The following is a 26439-nucleotide window of genomic DNA, read 5'->3' on the forward strand; positions in this document are numbered from 1 at the left end:
CAGTAGGAACTGGAAATTAAGACAGAAAAGACAGGACTTCAAAATAAAACAGGAAGTGACAGCCAGAGGGCTAACTAGTCCTGACAGTACCCCCCCCTCCCACGGCCGACCCCGTGCGGCCCAGACCCGTGAGAGGTGCGGAAATCCCGGATGAGCTGGGGGTCCATGATATGGCGGGAGGGAACCCAGGACCGTTCCTCAGGCCCGTAACCCTCCCAGTCCACCAAGTACTGGCAACCTCTGCCCCGACGCCGTACCGCCAGCAGGCGGCGGACAGTATATACAGGGCCTCCACCAAGGATCCGGGGGGGCGGAGGTGGTACAGAGGATGGAACCAGGGGGCTTTCCCGCACCGGCTTGATGCGGCTAACATGGAAGGTGGGATGAATCCGAGAAGACCTGGGTAAGCGGAGTCTGACAGCAGAGCGATTAATTATTTTTGATACTGGAAATGGTCCAATGAATCTCGGAGCCAGCTTACGGCACTGCACTTTCAGCGGGAGGTCCCGGGATGAAAGCCACACCTTCTGCCCAGGCGAGTAAACCGGAGCTGGACGACGGCGGCGGTCTGCAGACTTTTTGTATGAGTGCGACGATTTCAACAGGGCTGCCCTCGCTCTGATCCACATGCCTTTACAACGACGCACCATAGCTGCTGCTGAAGGAACTGCAACCTCCTTTTCCAAGCTCTGAAAAAGAGGAGGTTGGTAACCAAAAACCACCTGAAAGGGCGTCAGGCCAGTGGAGGCAGAGGGTAACGTGTTGTGGGCGTATTCCACCCAGGGAAGAGATCTAGACCAGGACGAGGGATTCTGCCCAGACAAGCATCGCAGTCCCGTTTCCAGATCCTGATTCACTCGCTCTGTCTGGCCATTGCTTTGGGGGTGGTAACCTGAGATCAGGTTCGGCTCAGCACCTATCAGGACACAAAACGCTCTCCAGAATTGGGCAACAAATTGTGGGCCCCGGTCAGACAGAATGCTCTGAGGAAAGCCAAAGTCTTTAAACAGATGGGTGGTGAGGAGTTCAGCAGTCTGTTTGGCAGTTGGAAGTTTGGGCAGGGCGAAAAATTTAGTCATCTTGGAGAATCTGTCAACCACTGTAAGAACCACAGTGTTACCTTGAGATTCAGGTAATCCGGTGACAAAATCCACAGAGATCTCTGACCAGGGACGCTGAGGAATAGGCAGGGGTTGAAGGAGTCCAGCTGGAGGGGCATTTGAGGATTTCTGTTGGGCACAGACAGAACATGCAGACACAAACTCGGACACGTCTTTTTTCATATCTGGCCACCAGAACCTCTCTGTTACACGAAACAAGGTCCGTTTCACCCCTGGGTGACAAGATATCAGGGAGGAGTGCCCCCACTGTAGTACTTCACTTCTCAACTCCGGAGGAACAAACAGCCGATTAGGGGGCAATGCTGCAGGACTGGCGATGGACCTGTTGGCAGACCTTACTTTGGATTCAATGCTCCATGTGAATGCTCCCAGAACTCTTTCAGGAGCCAAGATGACAGACTCCTCCACAGGCAGGTCAGCAGAGGAATACATCCGGGACAGAGAATCTGGTTTTACGTTTTTGGATCCAGGTCTGTATGAAAGTATATAGTTAAATCTGGAGAAAAAGAAAGCCCACCTTGCTTGCCGGGGATTTAGACGTTTAGCTGTCCTTATGAATTCCAGATTCTTATGATCGGTCCAGATCAGAACCGGATGGACTGCTCCATTCTTCCAGTGCGACTTTGACTGCCAAAAGTTCGCGGTCCCCCACAGCATAGTTCCTCTCTGCAGAAGACAGCTTGCGAGAAAGGAAAGCACAAGGGTGAACTTTTCCGTCCTCACCTGACCTCTGGGAGAGGACAGCTCCAACACCAACATCGGAGGCATCCACTTCTACGATGAACTGTTTAGCTGGGTCCGGCAAGGTGAGGACGGGGGCTGTAGTGAAAGATGACTTTAAACGTTGGAAGGCGGCGTCAGCCGATGCAGACCACTGGAAGGTAGTTTTAGAGGAGGTTAGCGCATGAAGGGGAGCAGCCACCGAGCTGAAACCCTTGATGAACTTCCTATAGAAGTTTGCAAAGCCCAAGAACCGTTGGAGATCTTTCCTGGTGGTAGGGGTGGGCCACTTCAGCACACTATCCACCTTGGATGGATCCATGGCCAGAGACCCCTGCGAAATGATGTAACCCAAGAAACTGACCTGGTCCTTATGGAACTCACACTTCTCCGCCTTCACATAGAGGTTGTTGTCAAGTAGTCGCGTGAGGACTTCTCTTACTGTGGAGACGTGTTCGTCCAGGCTGGGGGAAAAAACCAAGATATCATCCAGATACACAAAAACCTTTTTATTTAACAGATCCCGGAGAACATCATTCACTAGAGATTGAAAGACGGCGGGGGCATTTGTGAGGCCAAAAGGCATGACCAGGTACTCATAATGTCCGATGGGGGTGTTGAAGGCCGTCTTCCACTCATCCCCCTCCCGTATTATGATCAGGTGATAGGCATTCCGTAGGTCAAGTTTTGTGAATATTTTAGCACCCTGCAGAATGTCAAAGGCAGAGGAGACAAGGGGAAGAGGGTACCTGTTTTTGATGGTTATGTCATTTAGTTGAGTGTAATCTATACAAGGTCTCAGAGACTTGTCCTTTTTCTCAACAAAAAAGAATCCTGCACCAGCAGGGGAAGAGGACGGCCGGATCAGCCCCGCCCGTAGCGAGGTCTTGATGTATTCTTCCATGGCAAGACGCTCAGGGATTGACAGGGAGAACAGCCTGCCTTTAGGGATGGGGGCCCCTGGGAGGAGGTCAATGGCGCAATCACCGTCTCTGTGGGGAGGTAAAGAGGTGGCATAGCATTTATTAAACACATCCTTTAAGTCATGGTAGCACCGAGGAACACCTTCCAGGTCTGGAGTGTCATCAGGATTTAGGTTAGGGGACACAGGGAAACAGTCACTAAAGCAGCTTTTCCCCCAGGACTTCACAGTTCCCATGGACCAGTCTATGTGAGGGTTGTGCCTGAGAATCCACGGGAACCCTAATATCAGAGGATGAGCTGCTGAGCGAAACAGGTGAAAGGTTATCAGTTCTGAATGTCCGTCAGGAAATGACAGAGTCACGGGAGGGGTCTTGTGCGTGATGTAGCAAAGCAATCTACCGTCCAGTGCAGTGGCTGTGAGAGGTACTGACATCTCAACTTCCTTTATGCGTAGTTTGGACGCTAGCGCATAGCTCATCAAGTTGGTGTCTGCTCCGGAATCTAACAGCGCACCCTGAGCGGATGTGGAGGTGTCTGTGGTGAGCGTGACTTGCGTTAATTTTCTGGGTACAGAGATCCTGGACTGGGTTGCACTCACCATGACGGAGGAGGTGTTGGTGGAAGCAGCTCCCCTGATAGGGCAGTTGGCGATCAGGTGTCCCAGCTGAGCACAGTAGAGGCAGCGACCCTCGCTGAAACGCCGTTGGCGTTCTGCTGGAGTTAGGCGGGTGTGACCCACTTGCATGGGTTCAACAGCATCAAGAGGCGGAACAGCCCCTGAGCATGATGGTTGGAGTGCAGGGGCGTAGGGCAAACTTGGAGGTCTGGAGAGAGGGGCAGATAATCTCCCACGTTGACGCTCTTGTAAACGTTGATCTATTCTGGACGCCAGCGAGACCAGAGCATCCAGCTCTGGGGGGAGGTCGAGAGGAGCGAGATGGTCCTTTAAACACTCCGACAATCCTGTGTAGAAGGCATCCACTAGCGCCGGCTGGTTCCATCCACTATCAGCAGATAGAGTTCTGAACTCAATGGCATAATCCATCACTGATCTTCTACCTTGTTTTATGTTCACAAGAGCTTTGGCAGCCTCTCTTCCAGGGACAGCAGAATGGAAAATCTGTCTGAAAGTCTCTAGGAATAAAGGCAGCGAGTTGCACACAGCGCTGCGCCGGCTCCATTCCGATGTGGCCCACGCCTTGGCTCGTCCAGACAGGTAGGATACGATGTAGGCAATTTTGGCTCTGTCCGAAGGAAAGGCGTGGGATTGGAACTCAAAATGGAGCTCACACTGCGTGAGAAAAGAGCGACAGTCTCCTGAGTCCCCGGAAAAGCGCTCTGGACTGGATAGTCTAACAGGGCGGGGCTCGGAAGGTCCGGGGAACGTAGTAGCTGTCTCAGAGGGAGCAGAGGGAGTCACGGAGGAAGAACACTCCGAAACGTTCCGATTCTGGAGCGCCGTGGTTACGTCAGAGAGCTGCGTTGAGAGTGATAACATGGCGGTGGCAAAATCATGGCGAAGCTGTGCGAGCTGTTGGTCTTGCTGGGTTATTCTCTGACCTTGTGTTCCAAGCGCTGCGAGGAGACGTTCTGACTCCGATGTATCCATGTTATGGCCAGATTGTACTATCAGGTGCAGCTCAGGCGGACACAATGGTGGAGTCAGGGACTGGCAGAATCAGAGTCTTTAATATAATTTCAGGAGGCCATCCAAAAGAGGAATCATTCAGGAACAAAAAAGCTCTAAGAACTCTGGAGAGATTAAGGCTGGATTGCTCACAGTGAAAGAAAGACAATCTGGCACTGGCTTGAGAAAAAGCACTGCTTATATAGGGAAGACAATGAGGCACAGGTGGAGCACATTAGGGAGGAAGCAGATCACACAGTAGGAACTGAAAATTAAGACAGAAAAGACAGGACTTCAAAATAAAACAGGAAGTGACAGCCAGAGGGCTAACTAGTCCTGACAAGATTCAACTAACTTTGTGGCAAAATGATATATTCCGATTCTTTAGCTAAATGGATACAATGTAGATATACTGCAGTGTTTTTCAACCAGTGTGCCGCGGCACACTAGTGTGCCGTGGGAGATGGTCAAGTGTGCCGTGGAAAATTGCCCTCATTAACTGATCTAAAAGCAATTACCATCTCCAGGAAATCAGCTCTTTGTTCATCCAAACAGGTCCTGATAAAACACTGAGTAGTTAGGAATATAAACGATCATAAAATACTTTTTTCGTTGTGTTTATTTGATTCTATTAAAGACATTTTGATAAGAATGACGGTAACGCGAAATAGCTGCAGCTATAACTGTGTAAGGAAAAGTCCCGCAGCTTTTACTGTCTCCACGACTCCACCAATCATTCTTGAAGGCTTAATCACATGTCATCAGTCTGACCAATCAGAAGTGGTTAAAGTCTCCACTTCCTTGTTCCAATTTAGCTCATAACTCAGTCAGTTCCGACAAAAACACCAGCTAAAGCTCGTCTTTAGCGGTGTAACTTTCCACAGAATCCGGTATCAGACCGTGGAACAAGTGAACAAAACCATGAAGCTCAGAGACGCGAGTCTTTCTGCCGTTTTCTCGCAGTTTTCACACTACATCTCCCATGATGCATTGGCTTAAAGGGACAGCGTCTTGAAAACACAACGACATACAGTTTGTATGTAACTTAACTTTTATTACATCTTTTAGAAAAACATCTGCAACTTCCTGCTTTTTCTGCCACAATTATCACAAAAATGCACGTCAGATTGCCGGGGGGGGGGGCTGTAGATCAAAACAGACTATGAGTTTCTGCTTTTTTTTTTTTTTTTTTGGGATGCTGGTGTGCCGCGGGATTTTTGTCAAGGTTAAAGTGTGCCGTGGCTCAAAAAAGGTTGAAAAACACTGATATACTGTATATTATTCATTTGGCATTTGAAACGATAAATACGCGTTTTTTTAACAGAGGAACTCTCTTTTTTTTCTTCTTACTGCACCTTTTTATTTTTAGCAACAAACACAAAATGTATATGACAGAACAACTTCAAACATTTAAAACTGGCATGTTGGGTCTTTTAGACTGTGTTTTATTCTTTGTTGCTTAAAAAAAGGTATGTCACATATGGGCGTAAGGATTATTCAACTTATTGATGACTCGATTTATTTTCTAGGGTCCAACCACCTCAGTCTGTCTTTCTTAATTGAATCAACCTATACCATTATAAAATGATTTCAAAATGAAAGAAATTGATCATTTTAATATTGGAAAATACGATTTGGATTGAGGAACCGTAGATTTATTTTACTCTAACATAAAAATGTCCAAGTGCATCACAGCGGACAACACGCATGTCCCTCATTCCAGTCCAATGTGTGGAAACACTTTGAATTTAGCAAAGATGTGACCATGCGATGAAGTAAAATGTTTTAATAATGTTCCCTTTGGATTATTTTGATGTGGAAAAACAACAGTGGGCTGAACCTTAGGAAACTAAAATGTAAATGAATTTGACATTCATTCTTGTTTACTTGTTTGTTTTTTTGCACACATTTCCAGGGCTCGACATAGCCATTTGTCCGCTGGCCCGGTCCTGTTTTTCGAGCAGTGCGGACCACAAGACTTTACTTTTCACTTGCCCGCTCGGGCCACTAAAATATCTAACGGTTTATATATTCTTCACCTTTTTCAATAAAGTAAATTTTGCGAAAACGTGTAGATTTACCTCGTCTTCATAATTTAGTTTTTCTGCTAGTCCTGTGTTCAGACTTCAAGGGTTTCTATGGGAAACCTTTGATCACTTCTCCTTCTCTCCCGCCTGCGCGCGCGGCTGTCGCTGCCGAGCACCACGCGGCACGCGCTCACTACTTTTTTTTTTAAAAACTTTATTGAATGTAACAATTCAATACAAAACAATGTTAAACAGCAACAACGAAGGCACAAGCCAGTGGGTTATTATTACATTTGATTATAAATCCGACACCGTCACTGAAGAGAGACTGAAGCATGTCAGAGATGTGGAAGACATGGCAGGAATAGATAGGAATATGTTGGATGGAGTAGTGGGTATAATTAGTAGTATGGACAGCAAGATATTTAATGAATGCATTGAAGATGAAACTGTATGCACTAAGCTTTAAGCTGAATGTCAAAGAATCAAAGGCAACTCCAAATACCTGAATCTCAGACTCAAATGCAGTAGAATGTTAAACTACTTAATTTAGTTTTTCTTTACAACACTGTAAGCAGTAAGTATTTCTAGTTAGCTGAATGATCTCAGTTAGACCTGCACAATATGAGGAAAACTCGCGATATGCGATATCAGAGATTAAAATTGCGATAACGATATAATTTGCGGTATATAAACAAACAGCAAAATAACCAAATAACCATTCCCAGTTTAAAAATTATACTCCAAATGACCCACGTTGACATAGGTTACAAACATCTAACATAACAGGGCTTCATCTGATTGGTCAACAATGTGAAGGCGTCCATCCGATTGGTCAAATGCATTGAGGGATTTATTTGATTCGTTAAATGGTTCAAGCTGCCATTAGATTGTTTTAACACATTTAAGGTTTATGATTTATTGCGCTATTTGCCGTTAGAAGCACCATGAAAACTTCTGAACTAGTGTTACCTACTACACTGCAGTGCTCTCTTCAAAACATCTGAAACAGACTAGAGCAGATTTAAGTTTGATATGGTCTATTTTCAGTCATTGAAAAGTGTAGAAATAAGTGATGTCACCAGAATGCACCAAATTGCACCATATTAAAAGTTTCCGGGGGGGCATGCCCCCGGACCCCCCTAAAGTTGCAAGCACCTGCGGAGCGGCGGGTCCCGCTATGCGCGGTGTCGGGCCAGTAACTTTCAGGCAGGGCCAGTAAGTTTCAAAAACTACTGGCCCTGTGGGCCAGTGCAAATTTCTGGGCTATGTCAACCCCTGATTTCATTTACACTTGATTGTCTTGGGTGAATGGGTCTGTGACTGTAAAGCGCTTTGGGCCTTGTAGGTAGAAAAGCGCTATATAAGTATATGCCATTTACACCATTTACCATATTTACAACAAATTATGACATGAATTGAATCAATACAACTCTAGTTTCATGTCACAGTAATTTATTCAGTTATTGTTTGCAGTGCTGTGAATTGGGGCCGGTTTAGCTCGTGCTGGTTTGCGGCGCCTTCCGTCCGTGAAACCAGGGTTCGACTCCGGGCTGCTCCCTGTTCCCTTCTCTACCTCTGCCGGTTCCAAGCCCGGTTTGAGAAGGTTGCGTCAGGAAGGGCATCCGGCGTAAAACATTGCCAAATCTACCATGCGACTCGTTCGCTGTGGCGACCCCTGATGGGAGAAGCCGAAAGTGGAAGAAGAGTTTGCAGTGCTGTGAAAAAAGGATTATCTAGAGCAGTGTTTTTCAACCAGTGTGCTGCCGTGGGAAATTGCCCTAATTAACTGATCTAAAACATTTTCCATCTCCAGGAAATCAACTCTGTGTTCATCCAAACAGGCCCTGATAAAACACCGAGAGGTTAGGAATATGAAGAATCGTAAAATACTTTTTTCTTTGTGTTTATTTGATTCTATTAAAGACATTTTGATAAGAATGACGGTACCGCGATTTAGCTACAGCCTATAATTGTTTTAGGAAAAGTCCCGCCCCTTTAACTGTCTCCACCAATCATTCTTGGAGGCTCAATCGCACGTCATCAGTCTGACCAATCAGAAGTGGTTAAAGTCCTCACTTCCTTGTTCAGATTCTGCTCATAAAGTCTCTCGGTTCTAACAAAAATACCAGCTAAAGCTCGTCTTTAGCGGTGTAGCTTTCTGCGGGATCCGGTGTCAGACCGTGGAACAAGTGAACAAAACAATGAAGCTCAGAGACAAGAGTCTTTCTGCAATCGGCGGCTCTTTGCACTACATTTCCCATGATGCATTGGGTTAAAATGACAGCATCTCAGCGCACGAGTCGTTCTTGTTAAACGTCTTGAAACCACAATGAAAACACATCAAACAGTTTTTTCTATTGATTAAAATAAAACAGTAGTTCAGATACAAATCTTAAAAAGTGTTACTTCCTGCTGGACGGAGTCGGAGCTCTGACGTTTCTTTCTGCTGCAGACATTTTAAACATGGTCACTACACTGACAAATAAATACAAAACTCTGTTTTTTTATGGCAGTTATTTTAGCTGCTCCTTCTGGGTTTTACTCTGAGAGAATGGGGCCAGAATGGTTGAAAACGGCAGAATCCCGTTAGAACAGAACCGACACAAAGTCAAAAAGTCCATGTGTGCCTCCAAGCACGTCAATATGAGACAGAGACAGCTGACTGCAGCTGTTTGCATCAGCAGCTGTTTGATGGTAGCTTTGTCACGCTAAAATCAAACTTATCTCAGCAAAATCAAAGATAGGAAAAAAGTGAGATGACAAACAACGCATGCGGAAACATGTTTTGCAAAAGCAAAAAACTTTTTTGAAAGCAAAAAAAAATTTTTGAAAGCAAAACATTTTTTAACGCATAATAAAAAATAATCGAAGAGCAAATATTTAATATTTTCATTGGCAACTTAAAAGTTTTGTGTGCAACGTGGTGGCAGAAATATCCCTCTATAGTCTTTAAATGTATTTTGGTTCAAAGAAAGACAAAAAAATGGTTTTATAATACTTGCAAACTTTAGAGGTCTCTTGGACTTTACTACAAGAAAATTCCATCAAAATTACAAAAAACTTCTATGCTTTTTGGTTGTTTACATTCATTCTTTTATCAATGTTTGTTGGTTTTTTTGTCTTTACTATTGTAGAGTTTAGTAAAACTTCTAGAGTCAAAGTTTTAATCTACCGTAACTAGTATCACTTAATCACGTTTCTTTTTTCTTTCTTTAGAATCTGTAAAGAACAGAACAAAAACACACTGTTTTGTAAGACAAGATGTGTGCATCATGCACATGCAGTGCAATGCATCGCAGCTGCTAAATGACCAATTTTATCCGACTTTGTTAAAGTTGAAAAGCTTTTGAGGAAAATGAGTGGCAGCAAAGTGACTAAAATATCTACATCGTCTTTGGTGTAAATCAGTAGTTTTGTTCCCTGATTTTATGTTTTTTTTATGTTGTTTGTTTTTGAGTGGAGTTGTTTGTGTTATAAATATATTTTAAGGGTGGATTGCAAAGTAATAAAGTTTATTACATGTTTAGGCAGATAAGATGAGAGTGGGTGGCCTAATCTGTACTCTGAGTATGTCATGAGCATCTGTGGACGCAGTAGTTTGATGTTGGAAAAGAGGGATGATGTAACTCCTCTGCAGTATTTTGACTTCACTTTGTCTCTCACATTGTATTCAGATCACAACAATATTGTCAAAAGTATTTTTTCCTTCTAATCAGCCCGTTGTGTGTTATAGTTTTAGGAAACTTTGACAAATAAATGTGCATATTAGAGTGCTGCAAGTATCTCCATTTAATGCACAGACTAGTACTTGGTCAGCACTCATGGTCATGCTGTCAGCAGCATGCATCAGCAAGAGGTGCAGGATCACTGTGAAGACATTTAGTGAGCTTTTTCCCCGGGCAGTGTTGTAATGAGAAGGACTTTAGGGGTGAATGGATTAAAACAACTTCAATGTTCCTTCTTCCTATTGCACAATGTTTAAAGAAACATCATTTTTCTTGCAGTACATTTGAACAGCTGTGGTTGTTGGGCTTCGCAACATGATCAAAATGATGATCATGTTGTAGGTTTCCGACTCAACATCTTAAAGTTTCCTTGTTACATTCTAAATAACTGATTGGCCTTTCTATTATTTAAACATAAGATAATTTATAGAGTTTGGGTAATTTGAAATTTAAAACAACTACTTGCACAGATTCAATTATGCCCATTATTATGCAGTTTGAATGACGACCTTCTAATAAACTATTGATGCCACAATTCCTGATTTAAAACCAAACTGTATGTTACACCAATGAACTGAATCGTGAGGAAAGTGAATTGTTGCAATTGCATACTTTTGCATATGATTACATTGAACTTGAAAGTGTCAAACCCGTGTGTTGTGCTAAATGTAACTATTTAAAATTGTTTCATTAAATTACACCAGGTGTATTATAAGCCAACTAAAAGGGTTTTTCTTGATTGTTACTTTCTTATTAGCAAATAAAAAAGAAAAAAATGCATTTTTTAGGTTTTTTGTTTTGCTTTTAGCTTTTTTTCCGAAGTAAACGGTACTGTGAGCCCAAAAATCGAGGTTTTAATGAATCATGGGAAATTTGAATCCTTGGATTGTCATAATACACTGCTCCACATGCCCAATTGTCAGAAAACCAGGCTAAAACAGCAGTGAAATAACAGAAAGGAATGTGAAACTCACTCAACATTACAACTACTTATGACGTGGAACATGCTGTCTGTCATCTTTGCACAGATCTGTAGACTCATCTGGTGATTTCAGAAATGGTATAGTGGTTAGCGCTCACAGCAAGAAGGCTCTTGTTCAAATCGTAGCTGGGACTTTTGTGTAGAGTTTGTGTCCTCGTGCATGCACGGGTTTTCTCTGGGCTGTCTGGCTTCGTAATCTTACTTCAAAGCTTAATTAGTGACTCTTAATTATCCCTTTGGTGTGTTTTTGAGTGTGTGGCTGTCACTGTGTAATGTACTGACAAAACATGCCTGAAAGTAGCTGGGATAGGCTCCAACAACCCCATGATCCTGACCAGGAACAAGCAGAATTAGGAAAGGTTTTTATTTTTTATTTTTTGGAAATGTTGTAAATGCGTCTTTTGGAATTTTTTCCTACTATTGTCAGTACAAAGAAAATCTCTTTGTTCATAGGAATAATTCTTTTAGCTGGAGTTTCCTGCTTAAATAAATGATAAGTGATTAATTGTAGTGTAACTACTGAGCATGTCATTTATACAAAAAAGGTGAGGCAGAAAATCAAGGGCATTTTACCTATAAAATAGATGAAATAGCCTCTTTTTGACAAGACTTTATTGACCCACTCTGATGAAAATAGTGTTTTTGGTGTTTTTAATTGTTCTTGTGGCATTTTTACTATGGTGGAGGACATATATAAAAAAATTAGGCTTACATTTGCATTTCTGAGCAATTTTTTTTCTTCAAAACATTGTGTATCAGGCCAGAGAAAAATATGTTGGAATAAGCTTGTAGCTGTGACGTAGAAGCTACTATAGCAGGCCTCAAGCTGCCTGCACCACTTCATTCTGATGCATCCATTTGCAAATGACTAGATCCATGGCTAAAAACAGCATAATTATAATTATAGTTGAAAGACCACAGGGAACACTTTTTAAAATAGATCAAAAAGGATCAGAATGGGACTTTAAGCTTAATTAGTCATTTATCAAAACAAATCTACTTTTGAAAACTCATTTTACATCTAGTTTTCAACTGTAGTTTTGTTTTCAAAAAGAAATGGCTAAAACAAAATCATCTCAAACATTTAATCACGATGGATTTACTGTGTGTTTTCATGTCTGATGTATTTGGAGGTCAGATTCAAAAAGCACGATTAAATAGAGACATTCTGCAGCTCAGAGTCTCTAAGCCCTTCTAGCATTGCTTACGGTGTTGGAGATCAGTGGACAATAATCAGATTGTACAGGCGTACTCCAGACCTCTGGTAAATTTAATTGGTTACCGGTAATGCTTTTTGCTCACCCATTCACTCAAACAGCCCTGGTAGACTGGCTGGATCTATTTTAATTCAGTTCAGCAATCAAAACTAAACAGGTTTTGTTTTCCTCTGTAGGTTTACGTATTTTAAAGTGCTGGCAACAAGAGTGTGTTAAAATTAACAGGGAAACTCTTCGCTCTTGTTTCTGTGCTGTTCAGTGTTTTGTGTTCTCTTAAAATGCGATATACTGTCATGGCTTCATTGCAGGAGCTCCCTACGATCAAAGCACTTTGGTTAAGAGGAAAGTCTTGTTTACAGTTTGAAGTTTACTGAGGTTTGGGATAAATGACAGTGTCGGATGAGCTGTATGCTGGTTCTGGGCTGACGAAGAGTGGGGTCAGGTTGTATGGACTATAACTCGGTCAGTGATGGAAACAGGTAGACAAAGCGAGCCTGTTGTTTGTTTTGGTGCAGCTTTCTGTGGGAGGGCACAATCAACCCATCAGGAGAAGATGTGAGCCAAACCAAAACCTTATTTTCCTTGTGTATGCTCACAAATACATAACATATGATCTACATCTAGCTTTTTAAGGTCATGTTTGCTTTGTGATTTGGGGGAAAATGTTAGATTTGTACACATAGTTCTACCCAGAACATTTGTGTTTTCTTGGTCTTCATTTGAGTAAATCAGGGTTTTAATGTTTTTCAATGTACAAATGTTGAGGGTCTCCCAAAAATATGGACAATTGGGGACTTCCCTGATAGATCAGACATAAAGGTAAATTAGGGAAATTAAAGAGATTAAGTACATTTATTTCATTCTAAAAAAAAAAAAAAAACCTCCAACAAATATAGCTGTTAAATTAAGGCTGTTACAGACGCACTCCGATCATCTTTTGATCTATTATTAAAGCTTTCCCATTTTTAGTTAAAAATAAAAAAAAAGCTGTGTCGACAAGGAAACAAAGATGTTCATGGATCTAGTCGTCTACAAGTGGATGCATCAGAATGGAGCGGAGCAGGGAGCATGTGTCCCGCTGACACATCTGCGTATTTTTCTATGTTAAATAAGCTCTTTTTCCAAACGGCGTGTTTTTATCTGCTCCTGATTCACTATGATTTGAATCAAGAAATAGTCAGAAGTGCAATTTTGTGCTCAATTTTGTATACACTTGTCCTCCATCATTAGAAAATAGATGTTAAAAACACCAAAAACACAGTCTTTATCGGTGTGACTTTTAAATGGTCAAAATTGCTTGGTGGGTTTTTTTCTCTTCAAAATTCTACTTTTTATGAGTGTCAAAATAGGTTAAATACTATGTTACTTAGAAAAGTACAATACTTCTTTATTTATTTGGATTGTGTATCTTAGCTTTCAAATGAAGGACATTTGGGGAAATATAAGGAAGAAGCAGCACTAAAAAAGCTAATGATTCCTTTTAACTGAATTTTAAATGACAGGTCATAACTCCGATCTGGAAGATGGGAAGACAAAATCAGGAAGTGCCAATCAGTTGTTACATGTAACTATCGGTACTTCTATTTTTTTTAACCAACGCAAACATTTCTTCTTCCTTCACAGAAAAGTTGGTAGCATACCAGCGGGAGTTCCACGCTTTGAAAGAGCGCCTCCGTGTGGCAGAACACAGAACCCTGCAGCGTTCATCCGAGCTCAACAACATTCTGGAGCAGTTCAGGAGAGCCATTGCTGAAACCAACAGCAGCAAAGATGCCCTCATAAACTTCTCAGGTGACCCACACATTCAGACCGCTGTGTGCTGATTCGCTACAAAAAAACTAAATGGTTAAGATCGTCCGAAACTAAATCAGACTTTATAACCGCCTAATGAAGACTGAGTGAGTTATTTTACTCACAATAGCAATAAGTTACTAAATTAGATTTATTGACTTTAGTAAGAAGCATGGTCTTTTCTCACATGTTGGTTTCTTATGGCAGTTAATGTTTTACCATTTTAACTTGGTTTTGTTTGTGACATTTCAGTTAAGCAACATATATTCATTGTATTCTCTATTTCAATGTCAGATTGTGAAATTGTGGTTTAGAATAAAACATTTTCTCATTTTGATTCAAATAGAAAGAGAGACATTTTTTTAATTTCATAAAGATGAAATTAATGATTAATGCATGCATGTAGGTTGGAGGCTCATCAATTAATCATTGTCATAAATTTCCTTCCTCTTTTTTTTTCTTTTTTCTTTTCTCAGATGAAACACAGAAACTACTGAAGGAGCTTGCGTATAAGAAGCCTCTCCAGGTGCCGAACATCTACCACCACCTGCCTCACCTTCTCAACAATGAGGGCAGCCTACACCCGGCGGTGCAGGTTGGTCTGGGACGCACAGGAGGTGAGAAGTGAAAGCGCATTTATGAATGTAGCATAAGAGTGACACCCATGTTTTATGGTCCCTGTTGAATACACCAACGCTGGTTTCTCTGGTAAATGAAACCTCCAAACATCGCCATGACCCCGAGGGAAAAAAATCATGTCCCAACAAGCATCCAGCTTTACAAAACAAGTCCTTGTTGTGATTGATTGTTCTCCAGGGATTACGTTTCCAAAAAGTCCCTTATTGGATATGGAAACCGTCTGGTTTCGAGTCTGACATTTTCTGAGAGTTTTCTTTCAAAACACCAGCAAAGATTAAAAAAATACTCCCAGATGTTCAGTTCATCTATCTATTCTCATAATAATCTCCTCTCATGTTGGATTACACCACTCCTGTTCTGGGCTTTCACATTCGATACTAATTTCCCGTCTTTACCCATCGCAGTGCAGTTTACTGATGGTGACCTCTCCTATGTCAGGTTCTCTTAAAGAGGATTATTCATCTGCCTTTGCTAAGTTTGGGGTGGGGGTAAAATTGAACCTGGAGAAAATAAAATTCAAGGGTTGTTCAACAAAACTGGCAATTCCATGTTCCTTGAAGGCTGTGTCACACAGCCACTATGTACATTTTGCACATATGCACACACGTGGAAAAATTGAGAAAAGTTGTGGTCTTTACATGAAAATTTCACAGATGTATCATGAATAAACCATGCAAAGTACTCATAAATGAACAAAAAACATGAACCGTGTGTGACTTTTGTGCTGTTAATATGGAATTCATTAGTGACGCATGCATCAATTACGTAATTTGAATGTGATTTGTGCACCGTATATACAATATAAAAGCTAAAAATCAGTGTTACATATGTAAGAAGTCCGTCAGACATACATGGAACGGTCATGGAAAGCCATTAATTTGGGTATGCATCTTGCAAAAATCACGTACAACTGCGCAAGATTTCCATGATAATAGCGTATAAACCATGTAAAATATGCGTAAGCTGCAAATTCCTCAACCGACCAAAAACTTTGAACAACTGAAAAGAAGAAGAAACTCATATGAACTACGTATGTCACGCAGGCATCACGAAAGACCAAAATTTCCTGCATGAAAAATGTACAAACTGTTTGTAGTGGCTTTAGACCTTTAGAACAGAAGCAACAGTGTGTGAAGCTTTGAACAAGTAACATGGCAAAGCACTAGTTCAACCCCAACGTGACCTTATAGTCCAATTTGGATTTGTAGTCATTGATATCTACACACAGTGTTCCCTTTGTCATTTTAAGGGTTACGTTCTAAAAAAATCCCACAGTAGTTCAAATCTGTGATGTAGTTTTACACATGTTTAAGACTCTAAAGCTCCTCTCTACACACTTTTCTCATACACGCATGAACATTTTCACACTTTTCTCTTGTTTAAACTCTCAAAGTTCAAACCTTCATAGAAAAATAAGTCAAGTATTATAGAATTAAAACAAAGATCTGATCACAATCAAAGGAATATGTAGCTCTGGCCCACTGCACGTGGCATGTTTCTGTAAAGCAGGCCCGGGACAGAAGAGATTGATTGACAAGATTTACCATTCTATAAGGGCGCAGAATACAGTGCACTGTTAAAGAAAGAAACAAGTCCCTGCATAGTAGCACTGAAAAACACTCCTGAAACAGCAAGACCATGAAACGTATAGTGAGGAACACTGTATCGCAGAATGAAGACAAAATCTGCTCACGATCAAAGATTTTCTGTAGATTTGGCAGGCTGCACATATCTGTGCAGGAGTCATGGCACAGAGGAGATCGATTGACAAGGTCTCCAGCCAGTCAGGACTCGGAACACAGTGCCCCTATACAAAAAAAATAGAATACAAAACCAGGAGGGGAACCATGACATAGTGAGGAAAACACTTTTTGAAGAGATCTGAGGCTTTGCAGTACTCACACTCAGGTGTCAGCAGACCTACCTGAACCTAAAGATAAGCATCTCAGTTTGGCATTTTTTTAACTTTCATAAAATACTTGACTTGGTTTTACTTTTTGAGGCTGGGTTAGCACATATTTAAGAGTCCTACTAAAGTTATTTTATTAGTGCTGCTCTATATAATAAAAGATTTTTTTTTAGCAATAAAAACTCTTTTGTGTTTTTCTTTGTTTTTAGTGCTGTTACCTTGTTGTCAACCCTTTTCCCCCTTAATCACTTCTTCTTTATAACTACCCTGTAGGTTGGTGACTGTAATTCACTATGATCTGTTGTTCTTCTGGGTTTCAGCAACAACTGGCTTATCCCATATAAACCAGCCACTTGCAAATTCTTGAAGTCATTTCTGTTGTTTTCAGTACTTTTTCTTCTACCTAAGCACGTTTTCTTCCCTCGTGTGAAGCTAAACAGGTCAAACATTGACATAATTATACCTTTAAAAGCTATTTCATCTTTTTTTTATCAAACAAAACTTTAAACAAAATGTGTTTAGATACTGAGGGACATGATTTATTTTCCTAATATTTGTGCAGAAACACCTGACCCCAGCTTGTTTGTCTCCCTGCTGACTTTGTAGGAGGGCAACAAAAGCTCATCTGCCCTCAGGTTGGTCTGCTGCCATAGTATGAAGCTCCCCTAGTTTCACAATCAAATGTTATTCCTGGGTGGGATCGTTGAATTGTGTACCCAGCACAAGATTGATGGACTGCATCATTGGAAACTGACTTGATTAGATAATGTCCTCTGCCTCACCCAGACTTGACCTCTGTGAACGACACAAGCTGAAGCTTTCATACCTCTATTGAATTGAACGTCTCTGTGTGAAGAATTGTACTGTACTTGAAGCACAGTAGATGGGATTATTTTCCAATAATTCATTCTTTAAGAAGGATTAAGTTTATCAGATTGTCACATTTAATCGATAAATTACAATATTTATGTGAAATTTAGATAGAAATTCGTTGGAATCTATTCTTTTTTTTTTGTTCCTAATGTGTGTTCTGACCCTGATGTTCTCTTGTTTAATGGTGACAGATTGTTTTTGGCTTCAGGAAAATGTCACATATCTATAACAGCCTTGACGTACCAACAGTCCTAACAAATCCTAATATTTATGCTCTCGGTTGAACATGTCACACCAAGTCCCTGCATTCTGTTCCAACAGACGTGTGCAGACATGCAGATTGTTATGCCCCCACCCCTGCGAAGAAAGGGGTGGCAGATGTGTGCAGGTTGATCAAGGGTCACGGGTAGCTTCAAATGCATGCATTATCCCTCTGCCTCCCTCCTTTACAGTGTCACTTTAGTCTCTTGTCTTTCCTCCCACGTTGTTTTTTTCATCCTCGACCTACTTTCTTGGCGGTGGTGGTGGGTGTCGCTATACAACATGAAGCTTAGAGTGAGAGACACAAAGCAGAAGTGGGACAGATTCTCTACGCTGCACAGATCTGGAGGATCGCTCCCCATCTTGGTCCATTGTGCAGTTCACTGAAGCTGGACCTGAACTCTGTTTTGTGCTTTTGTTTGGGCCTTGTTTGTTCGCACATCATGTCAGTCAGCCCGTTTCCACCCTTTAACCCTGTCAAGCCTCCACCACACTAACACTATCCTTTTGCTTTATTACTAGCCCCAACAAGGCTTGTTTTCCCATTAAAACAGCTTTGTGTACTTGCGTAGTAGCAACGCTTTATTTAAGTCAAAATCTTTGTTGTGCTTTATTTTCACTTTATAAACTTTGAAAATGCATGGTGACAAGACGACACTAAAACAATCGTTGCAAGCTATTAAATGATATATCTGTTGTATTATTTGATAAATTTAGGTTAGAAACAATAGAAGGGGGGACGATAGACACTTTGCTATCGTGGGGACAATAGAGGATTGTTCTTTATACTGGAAATGCTTAACATCTTTAAGATTTCCTTTTATCTACTAAGTAAAATGTGTAGTTCCTGTTTTTTTTTTACTCTAGATTAGTTGTCGGATTTTTTCATATTTTATTGAATGTCATTATTTGTTTTCAGTTTGTAATCTTAGTTTAATGTAAAGCTATATTTTTGTTTTGCAATTTAGACCTATTAGATATGGATTCACAGTTTAGGCAACAAATAACACAAACAAGATGCTGGGAATCAGGACACAGCACAGAGTTATATTTTAGGTTATAATGACATTCTTGTTTGTAAAGTCAGATGATTCTGTCTGGTAAAGCAGCTGACCAATTGCTTTCTTAAAGCCACGAGTCACTGTTTGCCCGAAGGTTCTTTTTTTCAGCTCAATGAATATACTTTGTTTGGTAATGTTTGTGTAAATAGTGAGAAGCATTTAGGTGGGTTTTTTTTGAGCGCAGAAACTTTTTAGCCTGCTTGCTTTTGCTTTTTAATGTCTTCTGGGATTGAGATATTTAGGTAATAGTCGAGGTTTATGTTTGACATTTAGCTTTTATTGTTTTTAAAGTCTAATAGTCTTACACATATAGAAAATTATTGGAAAAAAGGAAGTATTTTTAAAATACTTTATTTTATATGCATTTTTCTTTTTACAAGTTCTAATCTTTATTATATAATTTAATGTTTTCTTTGACTGTTTAGTAAAAAATGAAAATGTATAGAGTTAATGTAGTTGTTATTCAAACTGGTATTTATTGTAGTATCTTTAATATTTGATATCAGATTTTGTGTATTAGTCACCCTTAACAAGCTAATTTAGGATTAGTGAACTTACTTTAAAGTTTTTCTTAAATATATTTTTGTCCTAATATTTTCCGATAATGCTTGAACGCACATCAGCATATTTAATTTTAATAAGTATTCACACATGCATATTTGCACGGAATGCCGTTTCAAGGTAGAGTTTATCATTAATAGTGAGTACATTTCTTTTATAAGTTAAATTTTATAACACACCTAATTTTGTTTTTGTTTGTTTTACTTTAATTTTTTTATTCTAAAGACAAAACAACCAAGTGCTTCCAGCTTTGTGATGAAGAATGGGAATTTCCACAGACCTTCCTCCCTCCAGTCGCCTTCATTCAGCTCATGCCAAGCGAAGCTGAGACATTTCTAGGACAGGCGAGACATCCCATGTCATTCCTTTCAATGCTGGTTATGTCAGCATCGTCTGCTGTTGCTTCCAAAAACATCTTTCTTTCATAAAGCTGCATTGGGCTTCCTACTTGTCTTTCTCTCACAACAAAGATGGCTTTGTTTACCTGTAGAACTTTCAGCCAGTCTTAGCTTCTATAACCACCCTCCACCCCCCCACCCCCCCTCTCTCTCTCTAACATCCCTCTGTCTTCTTCCCTCCTCTTCTTTTCTGTCCGGTTCAACAAAAAACAGTTACATATATATCTAATATGAATAAAGTTTAGTCTAATTTACAAAAGGGGTTCATTCAAACATACACTGTGCGTCAGAAGATCCACAACCCCCTGTTGTAACAGTAAAATATGTCCAACACAACAGGCCTTCAGCTCTTTTTTTTCAGCTGTTGGACAGAACAAGTAAAAAAATAAAAATTAAAAAAAATAAATTTGACATTTAGCTGATTGGTTAATAATTGTTGTGTCTGGTCTCTCTGATCATTAGAGATGGTTACCTTGACTGAGTCTGGTTTTGCTGAAGTTTTATTCCATTTTTTCAACTGCAGTGTTGCCTGTTTTCCTGAATATTTGTTGACATTCAAATAAACTGTTTATAAGACAGTAGTGGTAAAAATAGTTTTTGTTATGTCTGTGGCACTTTGAGAGACATTGATTATGAATTGGTGCTTTAGAAAAAAAACAGAATTGAAGGTAGGAGCCGTATTACACCTTTCCTTTTTGGTAGTTCTTATTTTTTGTTGTGTTCAGGGAAAAGCTTGTGGATGAGACAGTTCACTTTTATCTTTTGACTGACTGAGCCAGTTGGCTCCACTCCTGCTCCTTCCTCTGCTATGTCTGCCTTATTGAGCTTTCTTAAAAGCCACCTCACTTTTGGAGGCTTTTGCTCAGGACGAAGTCGGTAGACTATTTGCTAATCGAAGTGTCTGTGGCTTCATTCCCAGCCGTGGCTGTCTACACGCCGATGTGTCCTTGCTGTGCCCTTCATGACATAACCGCACATTTCCCTGATCTCACCAGTACGTGCAAGCGACATGCTTTTAGGCTCAATGGAAATCTGCCTTGTAGCCTAAGAAGGTGCTCTAAATGCAGCTTAGAAGTGATTATTAAGAATTTTTAAATGCATTTATTCCAACATACTATTGCTTAAAAGCCAAACCAGAGCTCACAAACAGTTCTACACTTAGAGTAATTCAGAGTGAATGTGTCTTGTCTCCACTATGTATGAAAACTGTGAACACAGTATTATATAAGTATGTCTGCATAAATGACTGCAGTATAAATGCATCACAAACTTTCCTCCAGTGTGCTGCCATCTGTTATTTTGGGGTTGAATAAAGTTTTCATGTGGACATAATCTGTCAACTCAGATTATCTGCTTGCAGATGCAAACTCGTGGATGAACCCTCTGAACTGTTCATGTCCTTCGCAGTGACGATGGTGATGGGGATTCCCACGGTAAAGCGGAAGGTGAAGTCGTATCTGTCGGAGACGCTGCGCTCCCTCATCGATAAGCTGACCCCTGAGGAAAAACTTGATTGTGTCATCATTGTGTTTGTTGGGGAGGTGAGAAGTCATGTAAGTCAAAGCTTGTTGTTTGTCAATAATCAGTACATTTAATCTGTTGGGGTCACTTCTGCAGACGGACCTGGATTATGTTCACAGTGTGGTTGCTGGTCTGGAGAAAGAGTGAGTAAAGTTCTCTTTTTTTCCTTGCAATCCATTTCAATGGTCAGGAATTCGACTCTGTGACAAAGAACGGGGACTTGTGGTACATTATTTTTTTTCTAACAGATCCACTTCCGTGTTTAGGTTTTCTACAGAGCTGAACTCAGGTTTGCTGGAGGTCATCTCTCCTCCTGCATCTTACTATCCCGATCTCACCAACCTCAAGGAGACTTTTGGGGACTCCAAAGAAAGAGTCAGGTAAAAAAAAATGGCTGAGCATGTTTGCCTTATTTGGAGCTATTGTGGGGGGGAAAAAAGGACAAAAATCAGTAATGAAAGAGCAGATTAAAGCTTTAGAGACCGTGCTGGAGACTAGCTGTGATGAGAATCCCAGAGAATGTGCATGGATGAGTCAGTGGAAATGTGGGAGGGAAGATTTAGTGGGCAATTAGTATTCCAAAGGCGTTTGTCAAAGTCAGATCAAGGTCATCAGAAGCAGCACTCTATGTCTTTAGTGCTCACACTGATCCTGTGTGCTTTTTTCGCTCTTTAAGAGGGCTTCATTAGAGAACTGCCCCCAGGAAATATGTACTCTGACGATGGCCCTCAGGAGTCCTCCAGGCTTCTTGTTTGCAGATGTTTGTACTCACAGATGTTTCTTACCTAAATGACATCAGTCACTATCTTGTTTAGCATTGCTGTCACGTTTTATGTGCTAAGTCTGTTTTATAACCCTCCCTGTGAAAACCGAAGCACCAACCACCTGGCTGTGCTGGAATGAGGGTCCGTTTAGTCAGACGTTTTCCAAGAATCTTGGATGTTTGCGAGCCTGCGTTCTTCAGAAATCTGCCGACTTCTCCGCGCTCCTTTCTGAACAGCATTCAGACAGACCGCGGCTCGATTGGGGTAAAACAATTACTGTGACAGCTGTGGTTTATAAATTATTCAGTTAGCTAGCGCAGTTCTGAATGTAAACCTGTAAGTGCAGATCTGCTTTAGTCATGTAAAGTAGCTTCTCTGACATGGTTTCCACTGGTGACATAACACAGAGGGCTCCCTTTAGAAACACAAGGCGCAGAACATTAAATGCTTAATGGGTTTACTAAAGCAACAGATTTCACAGCAGCAGTAATTAGTCGCATTTCAGTTCATTTTTCTGAAGTTATGTCTCTCAAAGTGACATAAAAAAACTAAAAACTAAAGCGAACCACAGAGGAAGGGATCTTTTGTTGCCTTTTTGAGTCACTTCTTGAGTCAACTAGTGGTTGCAGATCTGGAAGCATCGATTCTATCTAAGAACTGGATCAAGTGATCATGATGTCATCCATAGAGAATGACTTCAATTCAATTTTATTTATATAGCCCAATATTTACAACAATAGTCATCTCAATGGGCTTCATGCCGGTGATTGTGTAATAAACATGAATCATAAAGAACATAAAGTCATAGAATTCAGTGGCTGATTGCTAAACTAAACAGACTAAACTAAACTGGGCATCCCTGCCCTTAGACCCTCCCTCATCCAGCTCCAACCCAATGAAGTCAATTCAGGCGCCATTTTTTTTTTAATATGGACACCGCCATGTTAGAGCCAGACGTCAGTAAATTGTTACTGGTCCGAGACAGTCTGGGTCATTGTTTTCATGGCAACAACTCTCGCCAGTCAGGAGTGGGCTTGTTGGAAGGCCACATATCTACCACTGACAGTGGGCTTAAGAGACTCTGACAATCAAACATTTCAAATGTTCGACGTGAGCATCATACGTGACGTCTGATTGGTCAGTTCATACCTTAATTTAGTTGGACTTGGAACTAAAAAAGAAAAAAAATTGGATTACCAAGAACAAGAAAAAAGTAGCAGGGCAAGAATATTTGTTCTGACAAATATAAAAGCTGAGTAATAATAGCTGTTAGTTTCTCTATAGAAGTTGATGGGATTTTTGGCTTTTTGGAGCCAGCAGGTACTTCTGTTTGGAATGCCAGGGGGGGGGGGTCCTTCAGTCCAGTTCTCAACTGAGTCAAGTTTGACTTTTTGACATGTAGGTTGTGTCATCCCTCTCATTAGGTCAGTTTGTTTTAAAAAGAGGGGTATCCAACTCATTACTGATGATCATTGGTTAATCAGTGGTCACTATCCAATGCTGCTGATCTGTGTCTGCTCTGCAGTGTTGAGACTTTAATCAAGCTACACAGGGATGAATGAGATTAGAAGCAATAGTAGAATCTGATGGATAGTAACTGGCTAAGCCACATAGCTCTTCCTGATTGCATTTCCTGTCTGTGTGATCTGGACCTTGCAAAATGGTACAATTCATCAGCTACTGTTGTGATATTTTAGCTTCTTCCATTATTGATCTTTGTGAATCGATCATTTTTTGGGCACAATTAGCTTTCATCTGGAAAATGACCTTTGTAATGTTGAACATCACACATGTTACTTTAGTTTTTTGTGTCATGTCTTATTGTTTGTTTATTTTTAGATGGCGAACAAAGCAGAACCTGGATTATTCCTTCCTCATGATGTATGCAGTGAGCAAAGGGGTTTATTACGTCCAGGTATGTTCTTGAATTTAGAAAAGAAAAACGGTTTTAGAAATGAGTTGATGATTATTAGCCTGGTTGATCATTGGAGTCATTAGTCTTCCAAGGCCAGGGATAATAATTGACCTTTAAAATGCACCTGTGGTGATAAACTCCAGTGCTTTTGTGATGATTTATCTGAAAAAAATCAAAAACCTTTGGTACTTGTGAGAAAGCAAACCACCCTGAGGGCTGGACCAAGCAGACCAATCTCATTCTGCAAGCATCTGTTTATTTGGAGCCTTCAGGCCACCCAGACTGCAGCTGAGATCAAGAGTAACTCTGCTTTAAGGTTAAAAATGGCAAGAGAATGATTTCTTAAACGTGTTAAAGCTGTTTAAACCTGACACTGAACTTTGGAGCAGCTGTGAGTTCATGTATAGTCGGACTGTACACTGTTTTTCCGGTGGAAATTCTGTAACCTCTGGGCTTTGATCTTGTCTCAGTTAATATATATATATACATACTGTTTTACTGCACGTTTACATATTTTTCCTGTTCATCTAATAGAGGCATTTGTTGTATCTGCTCAGAAAACAGTTCAACACAAACTGTTGAAAGAACCACTCCAACGAAAATCATCTTTTGGTGTTTTGAACATGTTGTAGCATTTTTCTCATGATGGAGGACATGCAAAAAATAATTTAGGATTAAAACTGCATTTCTGGGTATTTCTTTATTGAAATCGTGTTGGACCAGGAGCAGATCAAAACTCGCAGTTTGGAAAAGCCCGGGTTTGTGACGCAGCAAATGCCACGGGCGGGCCAAATTCTCCTTTCACCACTCCAATTCTGATGCATCCACTTGCAGAGGAATAGATCAATCAGTGTCTCATTTTTATTCATCTCGGAGGGCATCTGGCTCTAAACTGAACTGCTGGATAGCTCTGACATTGCTCACCATTTTTCCTTTTTTGATACGCTGTTGTTAACTTGGGCTTGTGAGGTGCTATTGGCTAGCTGGGAGATAGTGTAAACAAAGGGTTGTTGGAAAATTAGTGGAGGCTAACTTCTGTCTTTGGCAATCTTTGATTTTTTTTGACCACAGGGAACGCTTTTACAAATGAAAAAATGCAGTTGGAGTGGGACTTAAAACATTTCCTAGAGTGTTTTAGAAAATCAAAAACCCTTTGATAGAGGAAGGTAATGTTTAGCAGGCTGCAGTCAATCAACGGCTGACTTGAAGTAAATGCCGGTTCTTGATTTGAAGTAGCAGCCATTGTTGGTTCAGTTTATCTGTTTGTTTTTCATGCTGATGCCTTTTTCATGGATGTGGCTTCTGCTACGTCTCTCACAGAGGCGGAAGAGGTACTGTGTGTGATCTTAGAGTTAGCTTCATCTCTAGTTTAAGACTATCTACTTAGAGAGATGCCCCATTGTCTTCCACCTGCTACCCCACTCCACCTTCAATGACCTTAAAAACACACAGAAATGGCAGGAAGTAGCTTCTTATGTTATTTTAACCTGTGTGTTGAACTCCTTTTTATCTTTCAGCTGGAGGACGACATTGTGGCCAAGCCCAACTACTTTGCTACCATGAAGAACTTTGCCCTGCAGCTTTCCTCAGAAGACTGGATGATTCTAGAGTTCTCTCAGCTGGGCTTCATTGGTAATGCAGCATTTAGCAGGACTCTGTCAAACTAGGCAGAAGCAGTGTAGTACTGATGCAGATGACTGTCTTTTTATTGTTTGGCTGTCATCCAGAAAGAGGAAAAACTGCTGGGATACCAAAAGCACTTTTGTGTTTGATTGATGTCTGTTTTAAATGTCCTTACAGGAAAAATGTTCCAGGCCCCAGATTTAAACCTCATAGTGGAGTTTATTTTTATGTTTTATAAAGAAAAGCCCATTGACTGGCTGCTGGACCACATTCTCTGGGTAAAAGTCTGCAATCCTGAGAAAGATGCAGTAAGTCGTGACATTGCTGTATAGAAAGTTCTGATCGTTGTAAAAAAGGCTCTGAATTATTCCTTCTTTCTTTTCTTAAAGAAACATTGTGAGCGGCAGAAGTCCAGCCTTCGCGTGCGCTTTAGACCCTCGCTGTTTCAGCACGTGGGACTCCATTCTTCTCTGGCTGGGAAGATTCAGAAACTCACAGTGAGTCTCGCACTCTGGCCAAAGGCATCTAAAGCAGCTTCCTGTGTGAAAAGTGAGGTTTCCTCTCGGTCTGTCTCTCACAGGATAAAGACTTCCTGAAACCGCTGCTTCACAAGATGCACGTTAACCCCCCAGCTGAGGTCTCCACTTCAATGAAGGTACAGAATACCCAGAGGCATCACAAGAGAGCAGACAGTGTAGGAAAAGGGCCTCTTTGGATTTCAGATGGCACTTTCAGCAGCTGTTTGATAGATTGATAGTGCTTGGACTAATTTTTAAA

The 26439-nt window shown here is 40.9% G+C and overlaps 1 protein-coding gene across 1 annotated transcript in view; it reads left to right on the forward strand.

Annotated features, from left to right (window-relative positions):
- Positions 1 to 26439, forward strand: part of mgat4a (alpha-1,3-mannosyl-glycoprotein 4-beta-N-acetylglucosaminyltransferase A) — a 45017-nt gene that overhangs the window by 12864 nt on the left and 5714 nt on the right. The window contains exons 2-11 of the mRNA XM_004081582.4: positions 13970 to 14137; positions 14614 to 14754; positions 21247 to 21380; positions 21457 to 21503; positions 21627 to 21740; positions 23964 to 24039; positions 25557 to 25671; positions 25840 to 25970; positions 26052 to 26159; positions 26243 to 26317. Of these exons, the coding sequence (XP_004081630.1) occupies positions 13970 to 14137; positions 14614 to 14754; positions 21247 to 21380; positions 21457 to 21503; positions 21627 to 21740; positions 23964 to 24039; positions 25557 to 25671; positions 25840 to 25970; positions 26052 to 26159; positions 26243 to 26317 (1109 nt within the window). The remainder of the gene's footprint in view (positions 1 to 13969; positions 14138 to 14613; positions 14755 to 21246; positions 21381 to 21456; positions 21504 to 21626; positions 21741 to 23963; positions 24040 to 25556; positions 25672 to 25839; positions 25971 to 26051; positions 26160 to 26242; positions 26318 to 26439) is intronic.

Source organism: Oryzias latipes, chromosome 21, assembly GCF_053564925.1.
Source record: "Oryzias latipes strain Hd-rR chromosome 21, Olatipes_Hd-rR_3.1".
NCBI lineage: Eukaryota > Metazoa > Chordata > Actinopteri > Beloniformes > Adrianichthyidae > Oryzias > Oryzias latipes.